The sequence below is a fragment of the Hylobates moloch genome, unplaced genomic scaffold (genome assembly GCF_009828535.3).
Source record: "Hylobates moloch isolate HMO894 unplaced genomic scaffold, HMol_V3 SCAFFOLD_19, whole genome shotgun sequence".
NCBI lineage: Eukaryota > Metazoa > Chordata > Mammalia > Primates > Hylobatidae > Hylobates > Hylobates moloch.
Genome location: NW_026652294.1, coordinates 20,806,867 through 20,826,961, shown reverse-complemented (window position 1 = coordinate 20,826,961; position 20,095 = coordinate 20,806,867). Strand labels below are relative to the sequence as shown.

Genomic DNA, 20,095 nt, shown 5'->3' with positions numbered 1-20,095 from the left:
CTCGGGCTCAGGGCTGCCCCTGAGCTCCCCAGGGTCTACCTCGCCCCTGCGCCACAGCCTGGGTCAAGGAACTATGGCCTCGCTGGCCAGGCCTTGGCAGTGACTGCCCTGGTTTCTTACTGGAGAAAACAGCACTTTTCATATGTAAATTACTCAGGCAGTGTGCTTAGGGAAGCAAGGCAGTGCCTTGAGACATGGATAGGCTGGGGGTGGGGTGGGGTGGGGGCATATTTCGAGATAATTCAGTCCCATCTTGCTAAGGCCCAGAGAGAGGCAGTGACTTAGGAAAGGTCACACAGCGAGGAACCAGAACCCAGACTCCCAACTCATAATTCGGTGCTTCCTTCCTCCCTCCCCAACCACCTCTCTGCTGTCTTCCTCTCTTTATCCATCAGAGGCTGAGTGGCCTGAACAAGGACCTGCAGGGGTGGGGTGGAGAGACATGTATTTTATACGATTCTGTAAGCAGCATCATGATGTCCATGTCCCCCGCTCATCCTGGACAAAGTTGAGAGCCACACATCTAATCCAGTTTATCCTCCTGCTTCGTTTGTATGAGTAGGGAAACCGAGGCCCAGAGACGCCAAGGGACTTCTCAGGTCACACAGCAGGCATATGGCAGAGCTAAGACCAGAGCTTTTATTCCCTGACCCACATTTGCATCTTCCTGGTTGTTCGTGCTGAAGTTTTGTAGCCTTCACTGTGTTTTTAAACCGCAGGCAACCAGCCCATTCCTCATGACTTTGCAATTAATAGCCCATCACTTGACTGTGCCCATCACCAGCTCTCTAGCTTGCCCTCTGGTGATGAGACTGAAAGCTACGGGCTACTATGGAAAAGACTGTGTCCCGGCCGGGCACGGTGGCTCATGCTTGTAATCCCAGCACTTTGGGAGACCGAGACGGGTGGATCACAAGGTCAGGAGTTGGAGACCAGCCTGGCCAACACAGTGAAACCCCGTCTCTACTAAAAATACAAAAATTAGCTGGGCGTGGTGGTGGGCACCTGTCATCCCAGCTACTCGGGAGACTGAGGCAGGAGAATCTCTTGAACCGGGAGGCAGAGGTTGCAGTGAGCCAAGATCATGCCACTGCACTCCAGCCTGGGTGACAGAGCTAGATGCTGTCTCAAAAAATAAATAAATAAATAAATAAAAAAGACTGTGTCCCAGGGCAGAAGCAGCTGAAACCGTAAGTAGGAGAAATGTCTGCAGGAAAATCATATTTAAATAAATAAATAAATAAATAAACCAGGCAATCTATGAAATCTCTCTAGGAAGCACTTCTAAGAGCCTGATCCACCCCTTCCCCACCTCAAGTCACTCATTCCCTGGTGGCTCTGGGCAGGGGACCTGGCACCTGAGGACAAAGCTGTCTGTCCCGTGAAATGAGGGTTAGACCAATGGACTTTCAGCCCCACGTGCTCCAACAGCCTGTGGCCCCTGTAGAATCGCCTGTGAGTACCTGCAGGGCCCTTCCAGGGGAACACCAGGGGCTGGAGGGCCAGTGTTCCCAGTAACTCCCCAATGCTGGTTCTGAGAGACTTTTCAGGCTGTCCGCTGAGAAGTGGAATCAGGCTCAGCGGCGGGAAGCAGACACTCTCCCAACTCGGCGCTGCTTGCTGCCCAGCGGTGGCCACTAGCAGGAGGAGACCCTGAGGAAAGGCTCGGAGCCCGCTCAGGGCTCCCTCTGTAATTGGAGCGCACGGGGATGTTGGGCGCAGGGTCAATCCCTGCCCTCCCCAGAGGCCAGGGCGGGCTGGTGCTGGGGACCGGGAGTGTCCTCCACCTCCGGGGAGCAGCTTAATGAACTCCCCACACAGCAGGAGAGGAACCAGGAGGCAAAGAGGACCTGGAGGGAGAGGCACAGGCGCCCACCCACAAACACACCTCACAGGACACACACACATTTGACACACCACACAAAACCTCACAACACATTCACACACACCTCACACACCCTCACAGGCACACACACACACTTCGCACACACACTCTTCACACACACCCTCACAGGCACACACACACACACACTCTTCACACACACACCCTCACAGGCAGTTTTCATACACACACCTTGAGTCACAAACATTTTCACACAGATTCACAAACAACACCTCACAGGACACAACACACATTCACACACACACCTGAAAGCATGTGTGCCTGTGAACATGCTTTCATAACACACACATCCTTACAGCACACGCACCCTCACAGGCACACACCCCTCGCAGGCATACCCCCTCACAGCACGCACACACACTAACAGGCACACACACACAGGCACACACACTAACAGGCACACACACCCTCACAGGCACCAACACATCACAGCACACACACATCACAGCACACACTCTCACAGGCACACACACATAAGCACACACATGCTCAGGCATGAACATATTCATAGGCATACACACACACCCTCACAGGCAGACAGCACACACACCTTCACAGGCACACATTCTCACATGTACACACCCTCACATGTGCCCATTCACGTGTGCAGGCCTCCACATTTGCTCACATGTGCACACGCATCAGATGCACACATTGTCACATGCAAACACACTCTCCCATGTACTTACATGTGCACAGACACCTCACAGGCACATACTCACCTTGCACACCCTTCATTGCACACACACTCACTTGTGCACACGCATGTCCTCACACATGTTCTCTGGTGGACACACCCTCACACCCACACATACCCTCATACAGATGTAGAGAAGCTGGCCTGGCGAGAGCGAGGCCTCCGCCCCATGTCCTGTCCCATGCCCCCGAGCCTGCCTCCAGCCTCAGCGGTCCCATCACAGTGCTGTCCCCTGCTGGGCAGACCCTAGACCTGATAGGAAGTTCAGATCAAGATCACTCACGAACATCCCTTGTGTGTGACCCCCTGCAACGTGCACACACCTCTGGAAGGTGACGGTGCCTGTGGGCTCCGTGGCCTGCAGTGTGACCGTGGCCCGCAGTGTGACCGTGGCCCCATGGCAGCTGCCTGCTGAGGGCAGCCCCTGCCCTCCCCCAGGACAGAAACAGGCAGCACTGTGGGTGGGAGCCAGGAGCGACGCGGCCACCTGTGCTGGCCCCTGACAGCTGAGGTCCCTCCCGCCCACCCAGGTGCCCACACCAGACACTCAAGGAGGACCTGGACTGGGCCTAGCAGTCCCTCTCCCATCCATTTGCTGCTCTGTGTCCCGCCTGCCCCTGCCCAGTACCAGCCATTCGCTCGCACCCATGCCAGGAGCAGTCCCATGTCCAGCTCACCCCCACTGCCCCCCCACACTCCAGCCAGGGGTGTTTCTAAAGCAACCACATGCTAACCTCTTCCCATGCTCCCACTGCCCTCAGGCACATGGTCCATGCCCAGGCCCTGTCCTCTCCAGCCTCATGCCCCACCCCTTGGTCCATCCAGCCTGCAACCCCCCAGCTCCTGCAGCTCCCTCCCCAAGCCCTTTGCACTCCCTGATCCCCCGCTACCGCCGCCCAGCCCTCCCCCTCCACCCACTCAATCCCCATCCTCCCCTGGGTCTCAACTCAGACATCCCCTTCTCCCGGAGGCCTCCCGACCTCCAGCCCCATTCTCCCTGCCTCCTCTCATGCCCAGCATAGGAGCATGTATAGCTCTGTGGTCCTGGCACGGGACAGCTCAATACACCTGCTGACTGTGTCCATTTCACACGTCTCTTTGGAGCACCTTCTGTCCGCCAGGCAGAGTTCTGGGTGCTGAGTGTACGGAGGCCACCTTTTGGCTCATTTCCCAGTAAAGGCAGGTGGGGCACGTGGGAGAAAATCACACACTGTTGGGGAAGGTGTGCTGGTTTGGTTTGGTCCTTCCTGAACTGCTGTTTGGTCACACTGAATTGCTGTGTGACCCTGGACTAGCCATGACCCTCTCTGGACCTTAGTTTCCTCATTTGTTAAATGTGGGAAAGATGGTTTTAAACCAGGTGATCTTCAAGGAGCCCTCTGGGATTGGAGAGGATGAGAAGGACAGAGAGAAGCTGGCCCTAAAATGGACTCTCCGCATGTCCCCTCCCTGCCCCCAAAGGGGTCTCCCCAGGGCAGTGGGAAGGGGCCAGGCTGGTAGAGCTGATCTGCCCCTCCCCCTCCCGCACAGCTTTGGTTCCCACTACTCACTCCCCCTACCTCGCCTCCCAACCCCTTCCCCAAGACCCTCACAGTAGCACTGAGGACCCCCAGCGTTTTCTATTGTATTGTGACCTTGAGACCCCAGCCCCCAGGCCCTCTCTGTGCCCTACCCAAGCCAAGCTAGTCCCTCCCAGAACAAAGCAGGATTGGGCCACCCTCCAGACTCAGAAAGCTCTGCCACCCTCCTGGTCACCTTGCTCCACAGATATTCTGAAGCATGGCCTCTCCTGCCCCGCCAGGCCTGCCCAGACTGACCGACGCGTTCTGCAAGCCCAGAGTCAGGCCAGCTCCACAGGGCGCTCAGGATGGATGGACCACAGAGGTTGGCTGGGTGGGGTGGGTGACGGAGCCCCAAGGCCCCAGGGCTAGGAATTAGGGGAATGGGGACAGCACTGTCTGTGGAGGAGAAGCAGGTGCCAGGAGACCTGTACTCTTTGGCAGATGGGGAAACAGAAGCTCAGGCAGGGAAGAGAAGCAAGGGGTCAGACACAGCCAGGAAATAAGCTGGGCTGAGGACAAACAGAACTCTGTTCAGATTCCAGCTCTGCCGCTGAATTGCTGTGCGACTTCGTGTGAGTCACTTAACTTCTCTGAGCCTCCCACAGGTTGTTGAGCCATCAGATGTCAAGTTCCTGGACCATAGGAAGTGGGCAGATGCCTATAAAAGCCCTATGCAGCCAGGTGCAGTGGTTCATGCCTGTAATCCCAGCACTTTGGGAAGCTAAGGTGCGTGGATCACCTGAGGTCAGGAGTTCCAGACCAGCCTGACCAATATGGTGAAACCTCGTCCCTACTAAAAATACAAAAATTAGCCAGGCATGGTGGCACATGCCTGTAGTCTCAGCTACTCGTGAGGGTGAGACAGGAGGAAAATTGCTTAAACCTGGGAGGCAGAAGTTGCAGTGAGCCAAGATCACACCATTGGACTCTAGCCTGGGTGACAGAGCTAGGCTCTGTCTCAAAAAAACAAACAAACAAAAAAAAACCTGGGAAGGCAGGCAGAGCCCTCGTCCTCTCCTTCCCCAATCTTCACCCCATCCCTAAAAGAGACCAGTGAGGATCAGAAGACCTAACTGACTCCAGCCTTTGCTACTCACTGGCAGTGCGTCCCTGGGCAGGTAACCTCGTGTCTCCAAGTCTTAGTTTTTTCATCTGTAAAATGGCAACAGCTCACCTCCCTCAGAGTGACTGTAAGGCTCAAAACAGGTCATGGACATGAAAACTCTACAAGGCTAGGCAGATGTCAGGGCTTATGGTTGCAAGATAACCTCTCTTAATACTAGGTGGGTGGGCAGGTGGATGGATGTGTAGGTGGACAGATGGATGGATGGACAGGTGGATGGGTGGATGAATGGATGGACAGGTGGATGTCTGGCTGACTGTACAGATGGATGAATGGACAAATGGAAAGATGGCTAGAAAGATGAGCAGATGGATGGATGGATGGATGGATGGATGGATGGATGGATGGACAGGTGGATGGGTGGGTAGATGGATGGACAGGTGGGTGAATGGATGGATGAGTGGATGGATGGATGGGTGGGTGGATGGATGGACAGGTGGATGGGTGGACAGGTGGATGGATGGACAGGTGGGTGGGTGGATGGATGAGAGGGTGTTTGGGTGGATGGATGGATGGATGGGTGGATGGATGGATGGATGGATGGACAGACAGGTGGATGGGTGGGCAGGTAGATGGATGGACAGATGGGTGGGTGGATGGATGGATGGATGGATGGATGGATGGATGGATGGATGGACAGGTGGATAGGTGGATGGGTGGATGGATGAACGGGTGGCTAGGCATATGGGTGAGTAGGTACATGGATCTGTGGTGGGTGGGTGACAGAGCTCAAATTCTAAGTCAGTCAGCACAAGTGAGAGAGTCAGGTTTCATTGCCCCAGTGAAATGTTCTACGATGTCCTCCTTCAAACTAAGCAGCTTCTTTTCCTATGGGTGCTCGCCTTGACATCCTATGAAGACCACTCCCCCATAAACCCTTTGTCCCTGAAAAGCCAGACTCCCCAGCATGCTCTCCAGGCTCTCCTGGGACTCAGAGGCATCGGGGCCACCTGCCAGTGTCTTCAGGCCCATGAGCTCTATGGGAGCAGGGCACATCTGTCCAGACACCGCAGGATCCCTGAGCACACCCGGGCCCCAGTCAGTCTTCTCCGAGTGAATGAAGCAGGGTGGGGGATGGGCATTGGCTAGGTAGGCCAGGGATGGGTTGGCCAGGGATGGATCAGCCAGGAATGTGTGGACAGGGTGGGGCTGACTCACTGGGCACGCGGTTGATGGCTTTGAGGGGCCTCAGGACGCGCACGGTGCGGATGGCTGACAGGTTGATGTTCTGAAGGTCCAGGGAGTATTCGACCATCCTGCAGAGAAAGGAGAGAGAGTGAGGGATGGTGCTGGAGGCCAGCTGGGGCCAGGGCCTGGGTCACAGCATTCTCCAGCCACCTGCGCACACCTGCCCGGACAGGGCAAGTAAAGACAGCAGTCAGATCTCCAGCTACACCCGGCCAACATGTGGCCTGGGGTTGGTGGCCCTTGTCTCCTCCTCTGTAAATGGCGCCAGTGACAGATGTGGGCAAGGGCTGAGAGCGTGAAGGGAGCACAGATGTTGGGCCCCCGCTGTGTGCCCAGCGCTGTGCCAGGTGGCTCCTGCCCTTCAGGCCCATCCTCCTGGCCCGTGGCCCATGTCAGCCCCAGCTTCCAGAGCAGCCTCTGAAAGCGGGAGGAACATCTCCTGCACCAAACAGCTCCACGCCCCACACTCCTTCCATGCTCAACTAGCCCTGCAGCTTTTTGGAGGCAGTTTGCCTCCTCCAGGAAGTCTTCCCAGATCTCCCTCAAGAGGCAGACTACTGAGGTCCCTTCACAGTGGAAGCACAGCAAACCTCAGTTGGGGGGGGACTGGGAGATGGGCTCGGCCTGCATTCCCAGGATGACCCCCCCGCCCCCCTCCCCCAGACCCTTCCCCTGGCACCTCCCACCCCAGGACTTCAGCGCTGCTGCCAGCTCCACCTGTCACCACCCATGTCACCACTGTCAGTAGGAAATGAAGGTTTTTCCTACATGCTGCACAAACCTGTCCGACTGTTGTGAAGCCGCCACCCCCTCCCGCTGCTTGAAGAGTCATTGAGTGAAAGCTCCATTCGTTCCCTGAAATGCCACCACCATCCATCCCCCACCCGCTGGAGTGCAGGCTCAGGCTCCTGCATGCGCGCATGCACACACACCTCCACACCTGTGTGCACACACGCACACACACCTGCATACACAGAGTCACATACACACACACAACCACACACCCACACACAGTCACACATGCACACAGTCACACACGCACACAACCACACACCCGCACACACACAATCACACACCTGCACAGTCACACATTCACATAACCACACACCTGCACACACACACACACACAGTCACACACAGGCACACAACCACACACCCGAACAGTCATACAGCTTCACACAGTCACACACCTTCACACAGTCACACACACGTACACAACCACATACCCCCACAGTCACACACCAGTCACACACATGCGCACAACCATATACCCACACACAGTCACACACCTGCACAGTCACACACATGCACACAACCACACACCCGCACACACAAGCACAAATACACACACACAACTGCACACCTGCACGTACACACTCACTCCCTTCTTGGACATCCTCTACATGCACACTCCTACTCAAGCATAAATTCAGATGAGGGGGAGTGACCCAAAAAAGTGACAGAGACCTAGAGCTAGAGACAGAGACCTTGGGGACCTGAGGGGGAGGGAGGAAGGAGGGAGGGGGGAGCTGGCAGAGAGCAGGGAGGGAGGAGGGGGGCAAGGGAAGGAGCAGGAGGAGGGAAGAGGGGGTTGGGGGAGGGGCGGGGAGAGGAGGGGTGCGGGGGGGGGGGGGGGCAGCAGCTAGGCAGAGAGAGTGAGGGCCAAGGGTGACCTGGAAGGGGCAGCGAGGGAGCGGGACTGCATGAGGATTCTGCGCGTGGGTGAGCCCAACTGTCATTTTCACATTTTGTAGAAAGAGCTCTCCAGGCAGCCGGGAGACACGTGTGACGGAGGGGCTGCGGGGGTGGCACACACAGGCACACAAACAGGCGCTGGCACCCGCGGGGCCCAGGGCTGCCGAGTCCCATCGCAGGCAGCCAGGCCCAGCTCCAGCCAGCCCTCCCCACCATGCCCCACCCCCACAGATGCAGCCTCTCTTTCTCCTGCCTTGGTTCTCCAGATCCTGTGGGGGGCGGGGTGGGGGGAGTCCGTCCCTAGGGAGAGCTGGGAACCCCCCTCAGGCTCAGTTCATGCTTTGCTGGGCGAGCTGGAGGTGGGGGCTCCCAGCCCACACCAGACTGAACCCACCCACGTGCTGCCTTCCCAGAGCCCAGAGGGCACACCTGCCCGGCTCTGGCAGGCGCTCATCGGGGACTTGTGCCCATCCCCATGAAGCCTCGCCATGAAAATAAACAGATGCCTGAAAGATGGATGGGTAGACAGAAAAGCAAGGCTGCTTGAGACCCTACTGGGTGCCGGGCACTGTTCTCTTTACCTGTGGGAACCCATTTCAATCTCCACTCATTTGAGCGTGGGCACATTATTCTCTCCTGCCACAGCCTCCCTCCACTCCACCCGGGACCAGAGCAAGCCACATCCATGACTGGCTCATTGAGAGAGCCCTTGGGACAACCCCCTGCTGGTCCCTAACTCCTCTCCCCTACACGGCCAGCAGGCTGCACCTTCCCCGCCCAGTGTAGGACTATTGGCTCTCAGTTAAGTGAGGACACCAACCATGGCCCCTGCCCCAAGATAGGCTGGGGGACAAGAATGCCCTCGTGCACAATTCAGCCCCTTGATAACAAAGAGTGTTTTCTTTTTCTTTCTTTTCTTTTTTTTTTTTTTTTTTTTTTTTTTTGAGACAGAGTTTTACTCTTGTTGCCCAGGCTGGAGTGCAATGGCACCATCTCGGCTCGCCACAACCTCCGCCTCCCGGGTTCAAGCGATTCTCCCGCCTCAGCCTCCTGAGTAGCTGGGATTACAGGCATGTGCCACCATGCCCAGCTAATTTTGTATTTTTAGTAGAGATGGAGTTTCTCCATGTTGGTCAGGCTGGTCTCGAACTCCCAACCTCAGGTGATCCACCCACTTTGGCCTCCCAAAGTGCTAGGATTACAGGCATAAGCCACCATGCCCAGCCGACAAACAGTGTTTTCTTACACTTTGTGTTTCTCTACAACAAGGGGTGGCAGGAAGAGACTGATCCCGGGGTCCTCAATGAGATACAAGTTGTGACTGGATGTCAAAGGGGGGCCCACGATGACCCAGTTAGTAACTTTAGGGTCTGAACACCTCCCAGACCCCAGCCTTGCCGCAGGAGGCTGATCAAACACGTGTGCTCTTGGCTCAGACTTGGGCAACCTCCCCGCCATCTGCCCCCATCTTGGAGGGGAACGGAGGCAGCCGCTGCCTGGCAGTGCATTTGAAGCTCCCAGACAATCTGAGCTGGTCCAAATAGGGCAGGCCTGGAGCAACACACTGGCCCAGCCCCTTTCCTTCATCCCATACATGACCCTCTGGGTCTTCAGCACGGGAACACACCTGCAGTCTATGTTTGTGGCAAACATTCCCCAAATTCCCCTGAGAATCCACCAGGTGCAGCCCTCAGACCCCGGTGAAAAGCTCCCCCAAGAAAACATTCCTGTAGAATCTGGTGTCAAGATCTTAGCTCTGAGCTTCCTGGCAACCAAGTCAAAAAAGGAAATGTGAATTACTGAGTTCTTAGCAGCATGAAAGATGTTGACACTGTAGATCCTTCCAGGGAATCCATTTGCTTAAATGTTTCTCCTGGGTCCTAACTCTCACTTCACTTCATGAACCATTTGCGGGTATTCTGCGGTGGCTGCATCTCCTGTCTGGGGGAATAAGACGGCATATAAATGCATTTAGTGAAGAAGAAACATAGTAGCGGCACAGTGAAGAATCGGGTAGTTCTTACCCTTCTCTGAGCAGAAGAAGATAGAAAGGAGGACACAGGACAAGGATGGGGAGAGAGGAGGGAAGTGGGAAGAGCACTTAGTTGGGAGGGAAGAATTGTGGGTTTAAGTCTCTGTCCTGGGAACCTCGCTGTCTTGACAATGACTCAATGCACCAATTGGCCCAACCTGGGACATCTTGCTAACAGTTCCACTCTCCCTGTCCTAGCCTGGATCACCCTCCCTCTGTCCCGACAGTGGCACAAGCCTCCCAATTGCCCTCCTGCCCCCTGCTTCCTCCCCTACAGCCCTTCCTCAGTCAGCAGAAATCTCCTAAACTCAGACCTAGCTGTGTCACTCCCACTTAAAACCCTCAGTGACTCCCCTTGCCTTCAGAACAAAGAGACCTTCAAGGGCCTCCATAATCTGGGCTCAGTCCATCTCCCCCGAGTCTCTGCTCACCCTAGGTGCCGTGTCAGGCATGAGCACCACGTCTCAATTTTTGCTGAGGGCCACCTGGGATGGAAGAAGCTATCTCCCTCCCCTTCTCCTCTTTCCACCCCAGTGACAGCCAAGACAGCTGGGACTTCCTGCCCACATTCCAAAAAGAGAAGGTAAGGAAGGGCCGCCTTGTGGGCTGACTCCCCTCAGGCCCCAAATAAGACATCGCTTACAGGAGTGAGAAATTAATTCCTAATTACACAGTTACTTTCTCACGCAACTTCAGTGCTAAAAGTCTAAAAAAGAAATCAACAAAACCTCCCCACTACCTCCTGCCAGCTCCTAAGCGCTTAATTAGGTAAGTAATGTTGCTTTAAAGAGAGCGCTTCCATCCTGAAGTCGCCCCAGGAGGAGGTGGCTGTCTTCTGGGGAGAGGGGCTCCCATGTGGTCAGGCTGGTAGAGGGGCCGTGCGAAGGAGGGCAGAAAGGGTGGACATCATTTCTTCCCAGCACCCGCTACTCCGACCTTATTCCTTGAAGAGCCTCCCTCCCTGGCTCCTGGCTCCTAGCAGAGGTCCAGAGACCCAGGCCTGGTCCACCAGAGGATCCCATGCCCCCAGCCGGGCCACCATGGTTGGTTCAGGATAGGCATGTGATCCCAGGTGGGCCACAAAGGCAGCCCAGCCCATGAGCCGGGACTGCAGGGAAGAGGCCCTCTCCCTGGCTAAGCAGCAGCCTGCAAACCCAGAGGCCACCTTGGCTCCATGCTGGCCTGAGAATTTTGCCAACACAAAGGAAGGCTGAAGCAAGAGCTGGAGAGAGGCGGGCTCTCTCCACATGCTTGGAGGACCTCCCTCCAGCTGAGCCTAGATCCCTGACCTACCCTCTGCTCTCCCCGGTTACTTGAGCCAGTGCCTTCCTTTTGGGTTCTAGGTCCTGCTTGTACTGTGTTTCTGTCAACTGGAACTCAGGGTCCTGGTTGGTTTAGAAAGGTTATCTGAGCACTCACTATCTGCCACGAGCTTCATATCCCTTCCCTCAAGTACTTCTTTCTCGGTTGGATTACAGCACCCACTACAGATGAGGAAACTGAGACAGAAGGGACCCATGTCAGGCCGGGCATGGTGGCTCATGCCTGTAAGCCCCGTACTTTGGGAGGCCAAGGCAGGTGGATCACCTGAAGTCAGGAGTTCAAGACCAGCCTGGCTAACATGGCAAAACCCCGTCTCTACTAAAAATACAAAAAAAATTAGCTGGGCATGGTGGCGCACACCTGTAATCCCAGCTACTCAAGAGGCTGAGGCAGGAGAATCACTTGAACCCAGGAGACGGAGGTTCCAGTGAGCTGAGATTGCACCACTGCACTCCAGCCTGGGCGACAAGAACAAAACTCCGTCTCAAAAAAAAAAAGAAAGGATCCATGTCCCACAGCCAGGTATCAAGGGACCCAGGAGCCCTGTGTGACCTGCCCCTTCTCCCACTGCATCAGTCACCGGCAAGGTCGGAGCAGGCCAGTGTCTCTAGCTCAGGAGCGTTACCCTCTGCTGACCAGGTAGGTGGAAGGCACAATGCCCACCACAGCACTCGGACCAGGGCCAGCACCCTCCAAGGCAGTGCTACCCGATGGTCAGAGTACAGAGCTGGGTTCCTATCCCAGCTCGCTGCTTGTGTGCCATGTGACTTTGGGCAAGTCACTGACCTGAAACGTGTTCATATACAGATCCAGTGCTCAGAACAGGGCCTCACACGAGGAACAGCCAAGAAATGTGAGCTATTATTGTATCGCAGCCTCAACTGTTACCTCAGCTCACACGCGCCCACGAATCACATGAGGCCCTCTCCAGACCCCACCCCCAGGCAGAGATGAGCTCTTCTGCCTGGTGTCCCACTGATCCTCTATGAGGGCACCTCTGGGCACCTGTCCCTGTTCCTCAGAGCAGGGGCTGGCTCAGAGCCCCTGCTGGGTCCCCAGTGTCCAGCCCAGGTTCTGACTTAGAGGCGGATTCCCTGTGTGAGTTTGTCAAACAAATAATTTGAGGGACAAGATCAGAAAAAAAGAAAAAAAAAAAAAAAAAGCTTGGAGCTGACAAGAAGCCACAAGAAATGACTGAGATTTAACATCTTTCCAGGAAATACCCCGCCCAGGAGATGATTTCTGTGTGTGGCTGATAAAAATAGGGTGTTTCCTCAATCTTCACAAGGGGCCCACGGGGGCTTTCTTAAAATGTGATTTAAGATGTAGCTAATGGAAGGGAAGCTGAGATGCTGGAAATCACAGATCATCTGTCAGGAGGCAGCTCTGTGATGACTCAGGCTTATGTTGGTTGATAACTAGACCACCAGCCATTGCCAATATCCGGGGACCCAGCACACAGTAGGTGTTCTGTGGAGGGATGGAGGGAAGGAGGGAGAAAAGGAGGAAGGAAATAATGGAGAGGATTTGGGATTAATGACATTAACCCTTGACTGTGGCCAGCACCTCATGATTTATGGGTCATTTCACCCATTGCTATGGTCTGAATGTTTATATCCACTTAAAATTCATATATTGAAATTCTATCCCCCAAGGTGATGGTATTAGGGGCTTTACGGAGGTGATTAGATCATGAAGGCAGAGCCCTCAAGAATGAGATTAGCACCTTTTTAAAACAGGCAAAGGGAAACTCATCCGCCCCTTCATGTGAGGACTCAAGTGAGGACTCAGTGAGAAGACTCATCTATAAGGAAGTGGCCCCCACCAGACATTGAATCTGCCAGCACCTTGATCTTGGACTTCCCAACCTCCAGAACTGTGAGAACTAGATTTCTGTTGTTTATGAGCCACCCGGTTTATGGTATTTTGTTAGAGCACCCCAAACAGACTAAGACACCTGTCTTAGTCCATTTTCTGCTGCTATAACAGAAGCAGAAAGACTGGATGATTTATTTTTCAAAAAGAAATTAATTTGGTTTACGATTCTGGAGGCTGGGAAGTCCAACATCAAGGAGCCGCATCTGGCGAGGGCTTTCTTGCTGTGTCATCGCATGGCAGAAGGGCAAGAAAGTGTGTGTGAGAAAGGAAAGGGGCCAAACTCATCCTTCGTATCAGGAACCACTCCCATGATAACCATCCCACTCCCACAATAATAGCATTAATCCGTCCACAAAGGCTGAGTCCTCATGACCTGGCCACTTCTTAAAGGTCCCACCTCTCAACTCTGTTGCACTTGGGATTAGGTTGCCAACACATGAACTATGGGAGACACATTCAGACCACAGCAACACCCATAGTTCCTCACACAAACCTATGAAGCCAAAGAACAGAGGTTATTAAGCCCAGCTGACTGATGCTCTGAAACCAACTCAGGCCAAGCTCAGAGTACAGGGAGGTTTTGGGGGAAGAATGCTGGGTTGGCCACAAAGCTGAAGGATGGGCTGCAAAGACAGAACCCAGGCAGGTGGGAACCAGGGCAGCTTCGGGAACCTCAGTGGCAGAAGACCTGGACCTTCTGTCTCCAAGCCTCCATTCAGGTGACTTTACTCCAGTGGTTTATCTCTGGGTAGAGTTGCCAGATAAATAGAAGCTTCCCAGTTAAATCTGAGCTTCAGATAAACAATGAATAATTTTAGTGTATGCCTCATGATGTCTGCCTCCCGTGAAACTTAGCTCCATTACTCCAGAGTAGTCTTGGCAGCATGGCAGGTGGGAACGGCTGCTGGGAACCAGAGAGTGGGCTCTGTGTGGGGCAGAGATGCTTTCGGCTCTACCAGAGCCTGTGGGAAATGTTCCTCTCAGGGGACTCACCTCACTGCTTTCCGAGGGCTAGTGAGGCTTCCAAGTCCTCAGAGGCAAATCAACTGCTTGTATTTCAGCCTCTGGAAAGGTACAACCCCTTCATGTCATGGGTGAGCACGAGCCCTGGGGGCAGCCAGACCTGAGCAATCCCAGATCTGATCCATAAAGGCTGAGTGTGTCCTGAGGCAGGCTACCAGTCTCTCTGACACTCCATTTTCTCATCTGCAAAATGGGGTTAACAATACTAATTTCTGGGGATTGTCAGGATGTAATGCCATCATGGGTGTAAAAGAGCCCAGCTCAGTCAGTTAATGACAGTTCATGGTAGGCCACCTAAACGGCTTGGTTTCCACCAGCCAAGGCACCCTTGTGAACTCCAGGAGTAACAAGGCCTGGCCTGGGATCCTCCCTGTCCAGCATCCCTTTCCAGCCTCCCTGACCAGCCTCCCCACCCTCAGCCATGTGATAGGGGCACAGCTGACACATCCTGCCAGGGCTGAGCCTTCACTTCCGTCTGGCCTATAGAAGCTCTGCCCACCCCACCCTCAGTGATTGGCTTAGGGATGAGCACATGCCCCACACCAGCCAATCCAAGCCAAAGAGGCTCAGTTCCAGGACTGGTTGGAACTGCTAGGAAAGGAAAGGTGTGTCTGAACTGGAAGGAGTCAGCTCTGAGCCCCAAGATGCCTGCCACCACCCTGCCACCGTGAGAGCTCCAGGGATGAAAGTCAGCACACACTAGCAGAGCTGTGGAATAGGCGTACACATCATCTAAAGACATCTTTCAGAATTCTAGAGCAAACGGGCCCTGAAGTTGGAAACTCCTTGGCTTTTCAGTAGAGGAGACGGTTGATTCCCTTAAACCAGGTTCAGAGTTTCTGTCCCATGTAACAGAGATAGTTCTTCCTGATTCATGATTGACTCGTGTCAGGCACCTCAGCCAGTGGCCAGAGAATCTCTGGTGACTTCCCCCAACATCACACATGGCAGCTACCATCCTGTTTCCATGGAAACGAGCCTCCACAATGACCATCACCCTCTCTCCCACCCCATCCCATATGCAAATGAGAAAAACACACTAAGGTTCCTACTGGAACCTTACCCGGTCCACGCCCACCCAACGGCAGCTCAGCTTAAAGAAAATGGCTCCAGATATCCTCTCCCTAGCTCTTTCGTGCCTGGGTGCAACAGACAGGAAACAAACATGTAATGGATGCCTTCACGGCTCTGGGGACTTCAGGATGATGACTAGCCTTGGCCCTGCCCTCTGAGCACCCAGTGCATCTGAGCATCCACAGCCGCAGGGCAGACAGATCTGTAAGTCCCGGATAGATCAGAGTGTAAAGTCAATGACAACACTAGAAAGGTGCCCTGGGCTTCAAGACATTCGGAGGTCTTCCCTTACCTACCAATAGTGCACACAGAGTTGTGCAGGAAGGCCAGCTCCAAAGGCTTCTGGGCATCCCAGTGATTGCCTTCTGATCCCCATGACCACAGCAGGATCTACTGACAGGCGCTGGGCTCCGTGGAGCTTGCATAGGTTGGTATTGACGTTAGAGATCTCAACAGAACCCTGCCCCTGCCCAGCCAGCGCGGGGAGAGCTCCAGAAGCTCTAACCAGGGCTTGGAGACATGGTAGAGCCACAGCTTTGGCAGAGGGTGGGTGAAGAAACTGAGGCTTGAGGAGAGGAATGTGGCTGACTCGGAGTGCCCTCATGATGTGCATTCTCTCTCTTGTGATCTTGCCTGAACCCAAGGAACAACTCTTGTTTGATTTAGCCAAGTTCAATGATGCTTTCTGCTTTCCTAGCCTTGCTGCCACTCAGGTGTCCATCAGACCCAGTTCTGGCCAAATGCACTAGGGAAGGGAAGGATCCCGGAAAGAAAATCTCATTTTCCTGATCCAAGTGGACATGCCCTGTCACTCTTCACCCTTCCTTCCTGTCTTTAATTCAGACATGACACCCACGGCTTCACCGGCTGCCTTGTGACCATGAAAGAAAGGCCTGGAAAATCACAAGGATGTCAGCCCCCACACTGCAGAACTATCACCAGTAACCAGAACTTTGTGTTATGTCAGAAAAAAACGGATTCAGGATTTGCCTGAGCCACTGTTGGTTGGGTTTTCTATTACTTGCAGCCAAATGCATCCCTGACAAATACACCTAGCAAGTCACACTGAACCAGGACCCAATCCTAGCTGGTGGAGCTAAGCTCCCTGGGTTCGACTCCTGACTCTGCCCCTTACCAGCCTGTGACCTCAGGCAAGTTATTCCTGTCACTGCCTCATCTGTGAGGTGGAACTGACCACAGCCCTCACAGGGCTTGTCTGACCATTCAACAGGATAATGCACAGTGTTAGCACTCAGCAGTCAGCATCCTTATTTTTATCACACTCCTAGAGGAGGCATCAGAGAATTAAATTACCTTTGCCTTTTAAAGTCCCACTGATGGGGCACTTTGGAAAAAAGGAACTCTCAGCCAGCAACCTCAGCAGGGACATACCTGCCTGATCTTTCTAGAAAGCCCTAGCCCAGAGCTGAGGAACAATTCTTAGTGGCTTTTTGTTTCCCAAGAGTCTGTAAGAGTCAGGGTGGAGAAGCTGTTCCCAGCATGCATTCCAGAGACCATGTTTCCAGGGTACAATAAATCAATAAACTTTTTTTTTCTCTTTTCTTTTTTTTTTTTTGAGACAGGATCTCACTCTGTCACCCAGGCTGCAGTGTAGTGGTGCCATCTGGGCTCACTGCAACCTCCGCCTCCCAGGCTCAAGCAATCCTCCCACCTCAGCCTCCTAAGTAACTGGGACTACAGACACACACATTTTTTTTTTTTAGCTGTGGTTTCACCTTGTTGCCCAGGCTGGTCTCAACCTTCTGAGCTCAAGCGATCCATCCACCTTGGCCTCCCAAAGTGCTGGGATTACAGGCAAGAGCCACTGCACTCAGCCCAGGATACAAGTCCTAACCCAGCCTCTCCTTCTCACCCTCTAGCCAAGGTGCTAAGTTACTAATATTACTTTATTAATACTATTAATGATCATAGAAATTCTTTTTTAAAAAATGTTTTAAAGAGATGGGCTCTCGCTTTGTTGCCCAGACTGATCTCTAACTCCTGGGCTCAAGATATCTTCCCACCTCAGCCTCCCGAGTAGCTGGAACAATTGACACACACCACTGGATTGGGTGATGACAGAAGATCTTTTTTAGAGACTGAGGCTCACTCTGTCTCCCAGGCTGGAGTATAGTGGTGCAATCTTGGCTCACTGCAACCTCTCTACCGCCCGGTTCGAGCTATTCTCCTGCCACCCAAACAACTGGGACTACAGGTGCACGCCACTACGCCCGGCTAATTTTTGAATTTGTATTTTTTTTTTTTTTTTTTTTTTTTTTTTGTAGATGGAGTTTCACTCTCGTTCCCCAGGCGGGAGTGCAGTGGAGCGATCTGGGCTCACGGCAACCTCCGCCTCCTGGGTTCAAACAGTTCTCCTGCCTCAGCCTCCCGAGTAGCTGGGATTACAGGTGTCTGCCACCACGCCCAGCTAACTTTTTTGTGTTTTTAGTAGAGACAGGGTTTCACCATGTTGGTCTCGAACTCCTGACCTCAGGTGACCCACCCGCCTTGGCCTCCCAAAATGCTGGGATTATAGGTGTGAGCCACCACACCTGGACTAATTTTTGTATTTTTAGTAGAGATGGGGTTTCACCATGTTGGCCAGGCTGGTCTCAAACTCCTGACCTCAGGTGATCTGCCCGCCTCAGCCTCCCAAAGTGCTGGGATTATAGGCATGAGCTACAGTGCCCAGCCAATCACAGAACTTCTTACATAGAGTCCCCACTGTTCTGTTCACAAAGTACTTCTACCTGTCATGAGAATTACTCAAATCCTGCACACAGATGCAGAGATGGAGCCCTCCCTATCTCTCTTTCCCTTCCTGCGGTTCCCAGACTGGGAATCATAACCTCTACCTTTCAGTGCTCCTGATTAGAGGCTGCTGTGACAGTAGAATGAGCTGTAGTTTCTCCATAGGTGGCCCACAGACCACATCAGGGCCACCTGGGCGTTTGGTTAAAATGCAGATTTCTAGGCTCTGCCTGCCTGCCTGCTGGTAGTGGATCCCTGAGCTAAGGCCAGAAATCTGCTTTTTAACACATTCCCCAGTGATCCTGCTGCTCCCTGACGTTGGAGGAGCATTGAGAAGGGGTGAAAGGCTGTGCATGTGTTTGGGGAGTGGGGCAGTTCCCATTCCTGGTCTGTGCACACTCTGCCCTCAGCTGTTCCATTCTCCACACAGTCAGAAGCTTTCGAAGTCTTTCATATGTAAGGCACCTCCTATTCTCTGTACTCATCCAAGACAGGGCCCACATCAGCCATGTCTTTGGCAAGCCTCATTCTGGAGAGGTCCCAGTAGCCTCACCTTCCACCCCTGGCTCATCCCCAGAGACCAGACATCAGAATTCTTGGGGAAGCTTTTAACAGAAGTGCCCAGGCCCCTCCCCACAGGTGGCAATGGCCATTTTGTTTCTGGCTGGGGGAGGAGATAGAATTACCAGCATGACGCACCAAGGGAGATACATAGATAAAGAACGTCTCAAGTTCAGCAAGAATGTGATTGAATAGTTCATGACCTCCTAATGGATAGAGGCAGAAAAGTGTAGCTTAAATGATCAGACAAAGAGTTAGGATTGGCCAGACATAGTGACTCACGCCTGTAATCCCAGCACTTTGGGAGGCCGAGGAGGGTGGATCACTTGAGGTCAGAAGTTCAAGACCCATCTGGCCAAAATGGTGAAACCCCATTTCTACTAAAAATACAAAACTTAGCCAAGCATGGCAGTGCATGCCTGTAATCCCAGCTACTCGGGAGGCTGAGGCATGAGAATTGCTCGAACCTGGGAAGCTGAGGTTGTAGTGAGCCAAGATGGCGCCACTGCACTCCAGCCTGGGCAAGAGAGAGAGACCCTGTCTCAAAAAATAATAATAAATAAAAAAGTTGGGTTCAACCAAACACAAATAGAGATGATGACGGGGGCTTTGTCACACACTGGAAGAGTCTAATGCAGTGCCACAGGACTCACTATCCTGAGCTGTGCGAGTATAGGAAGTGCACGGAATGAGTGGCTGCCTCAGGACTCCAAGAGGCCACGGTGAGACGAAATCAACAGCAGTAAGTGCAAAGTTTGTCACGTGGGTTTTAAAAATCACCGACTTTTAGTTCCAGGGTGGGAGAGACCTGGTTTGGAGAGTGAACATGACTTGATGGCAAAAGGGAGCATGGCCACTCCCCAGGTCACCGCAATCCCACACTTCAACGGGGCGAGGGCAGCCCATTCTCTCTACCCCATAAGCTGTCATTGGGAGGGTGGGATCCTGTTCTCCTGCCAGGGACAGAGACAGCCTGAAGCGAGTCCAGTAGGTGAGGGATGAACGCTGTCCTTTGACAAACAGTGGGAGGGCTGGGGACATTTCATCTGGAAGGGGAGACTTGAGGAGGACAGGAACCGCCCCCCAACTTCTGAAGGAAGACTGTGAGTTTGTCAGTGACACCAACCCTGCAGCCTCTGGACCTTGCCTGTGCAATCAAGCCCTTGCCCCTTCTCTGGCCTCATCTCTTAGCATCCACCCCACAGAAACCCTGGGCTCCAGCATCGCCTGTCACTCACCTTTCCCTTCCTCATGCGCCCCCTCAGGCCTCCTGCATGCTTCCCCC

At 53.6% G+C, this 20,095-nt stretch overlaps 1 protein-coding gene across 1 annotated transcript in view; it reads right to left on the bottom strand.

Annotated features, from left to right (window-relative positions):
* Positions 1 to 20,095, bottom strand: part of LOC131380672 (voltage-dependent T-type calcium channel subunit alpha-1I-like) — a 99,127-nt gene that overhangs the window by 26,774 nt on the left and 52,258 nt on the right. The window contains exon 8 of the mRNA XM_058431135.1: positions 6,444 to 6,541. Coding sequence (XP_058287118.1) covers positions 6,444 to 6,541 — 98 coding nt within the window. The remainder of the gene's footprint in view (positions 1 to 6,443; positions 6,542 to 20,095) is intronic.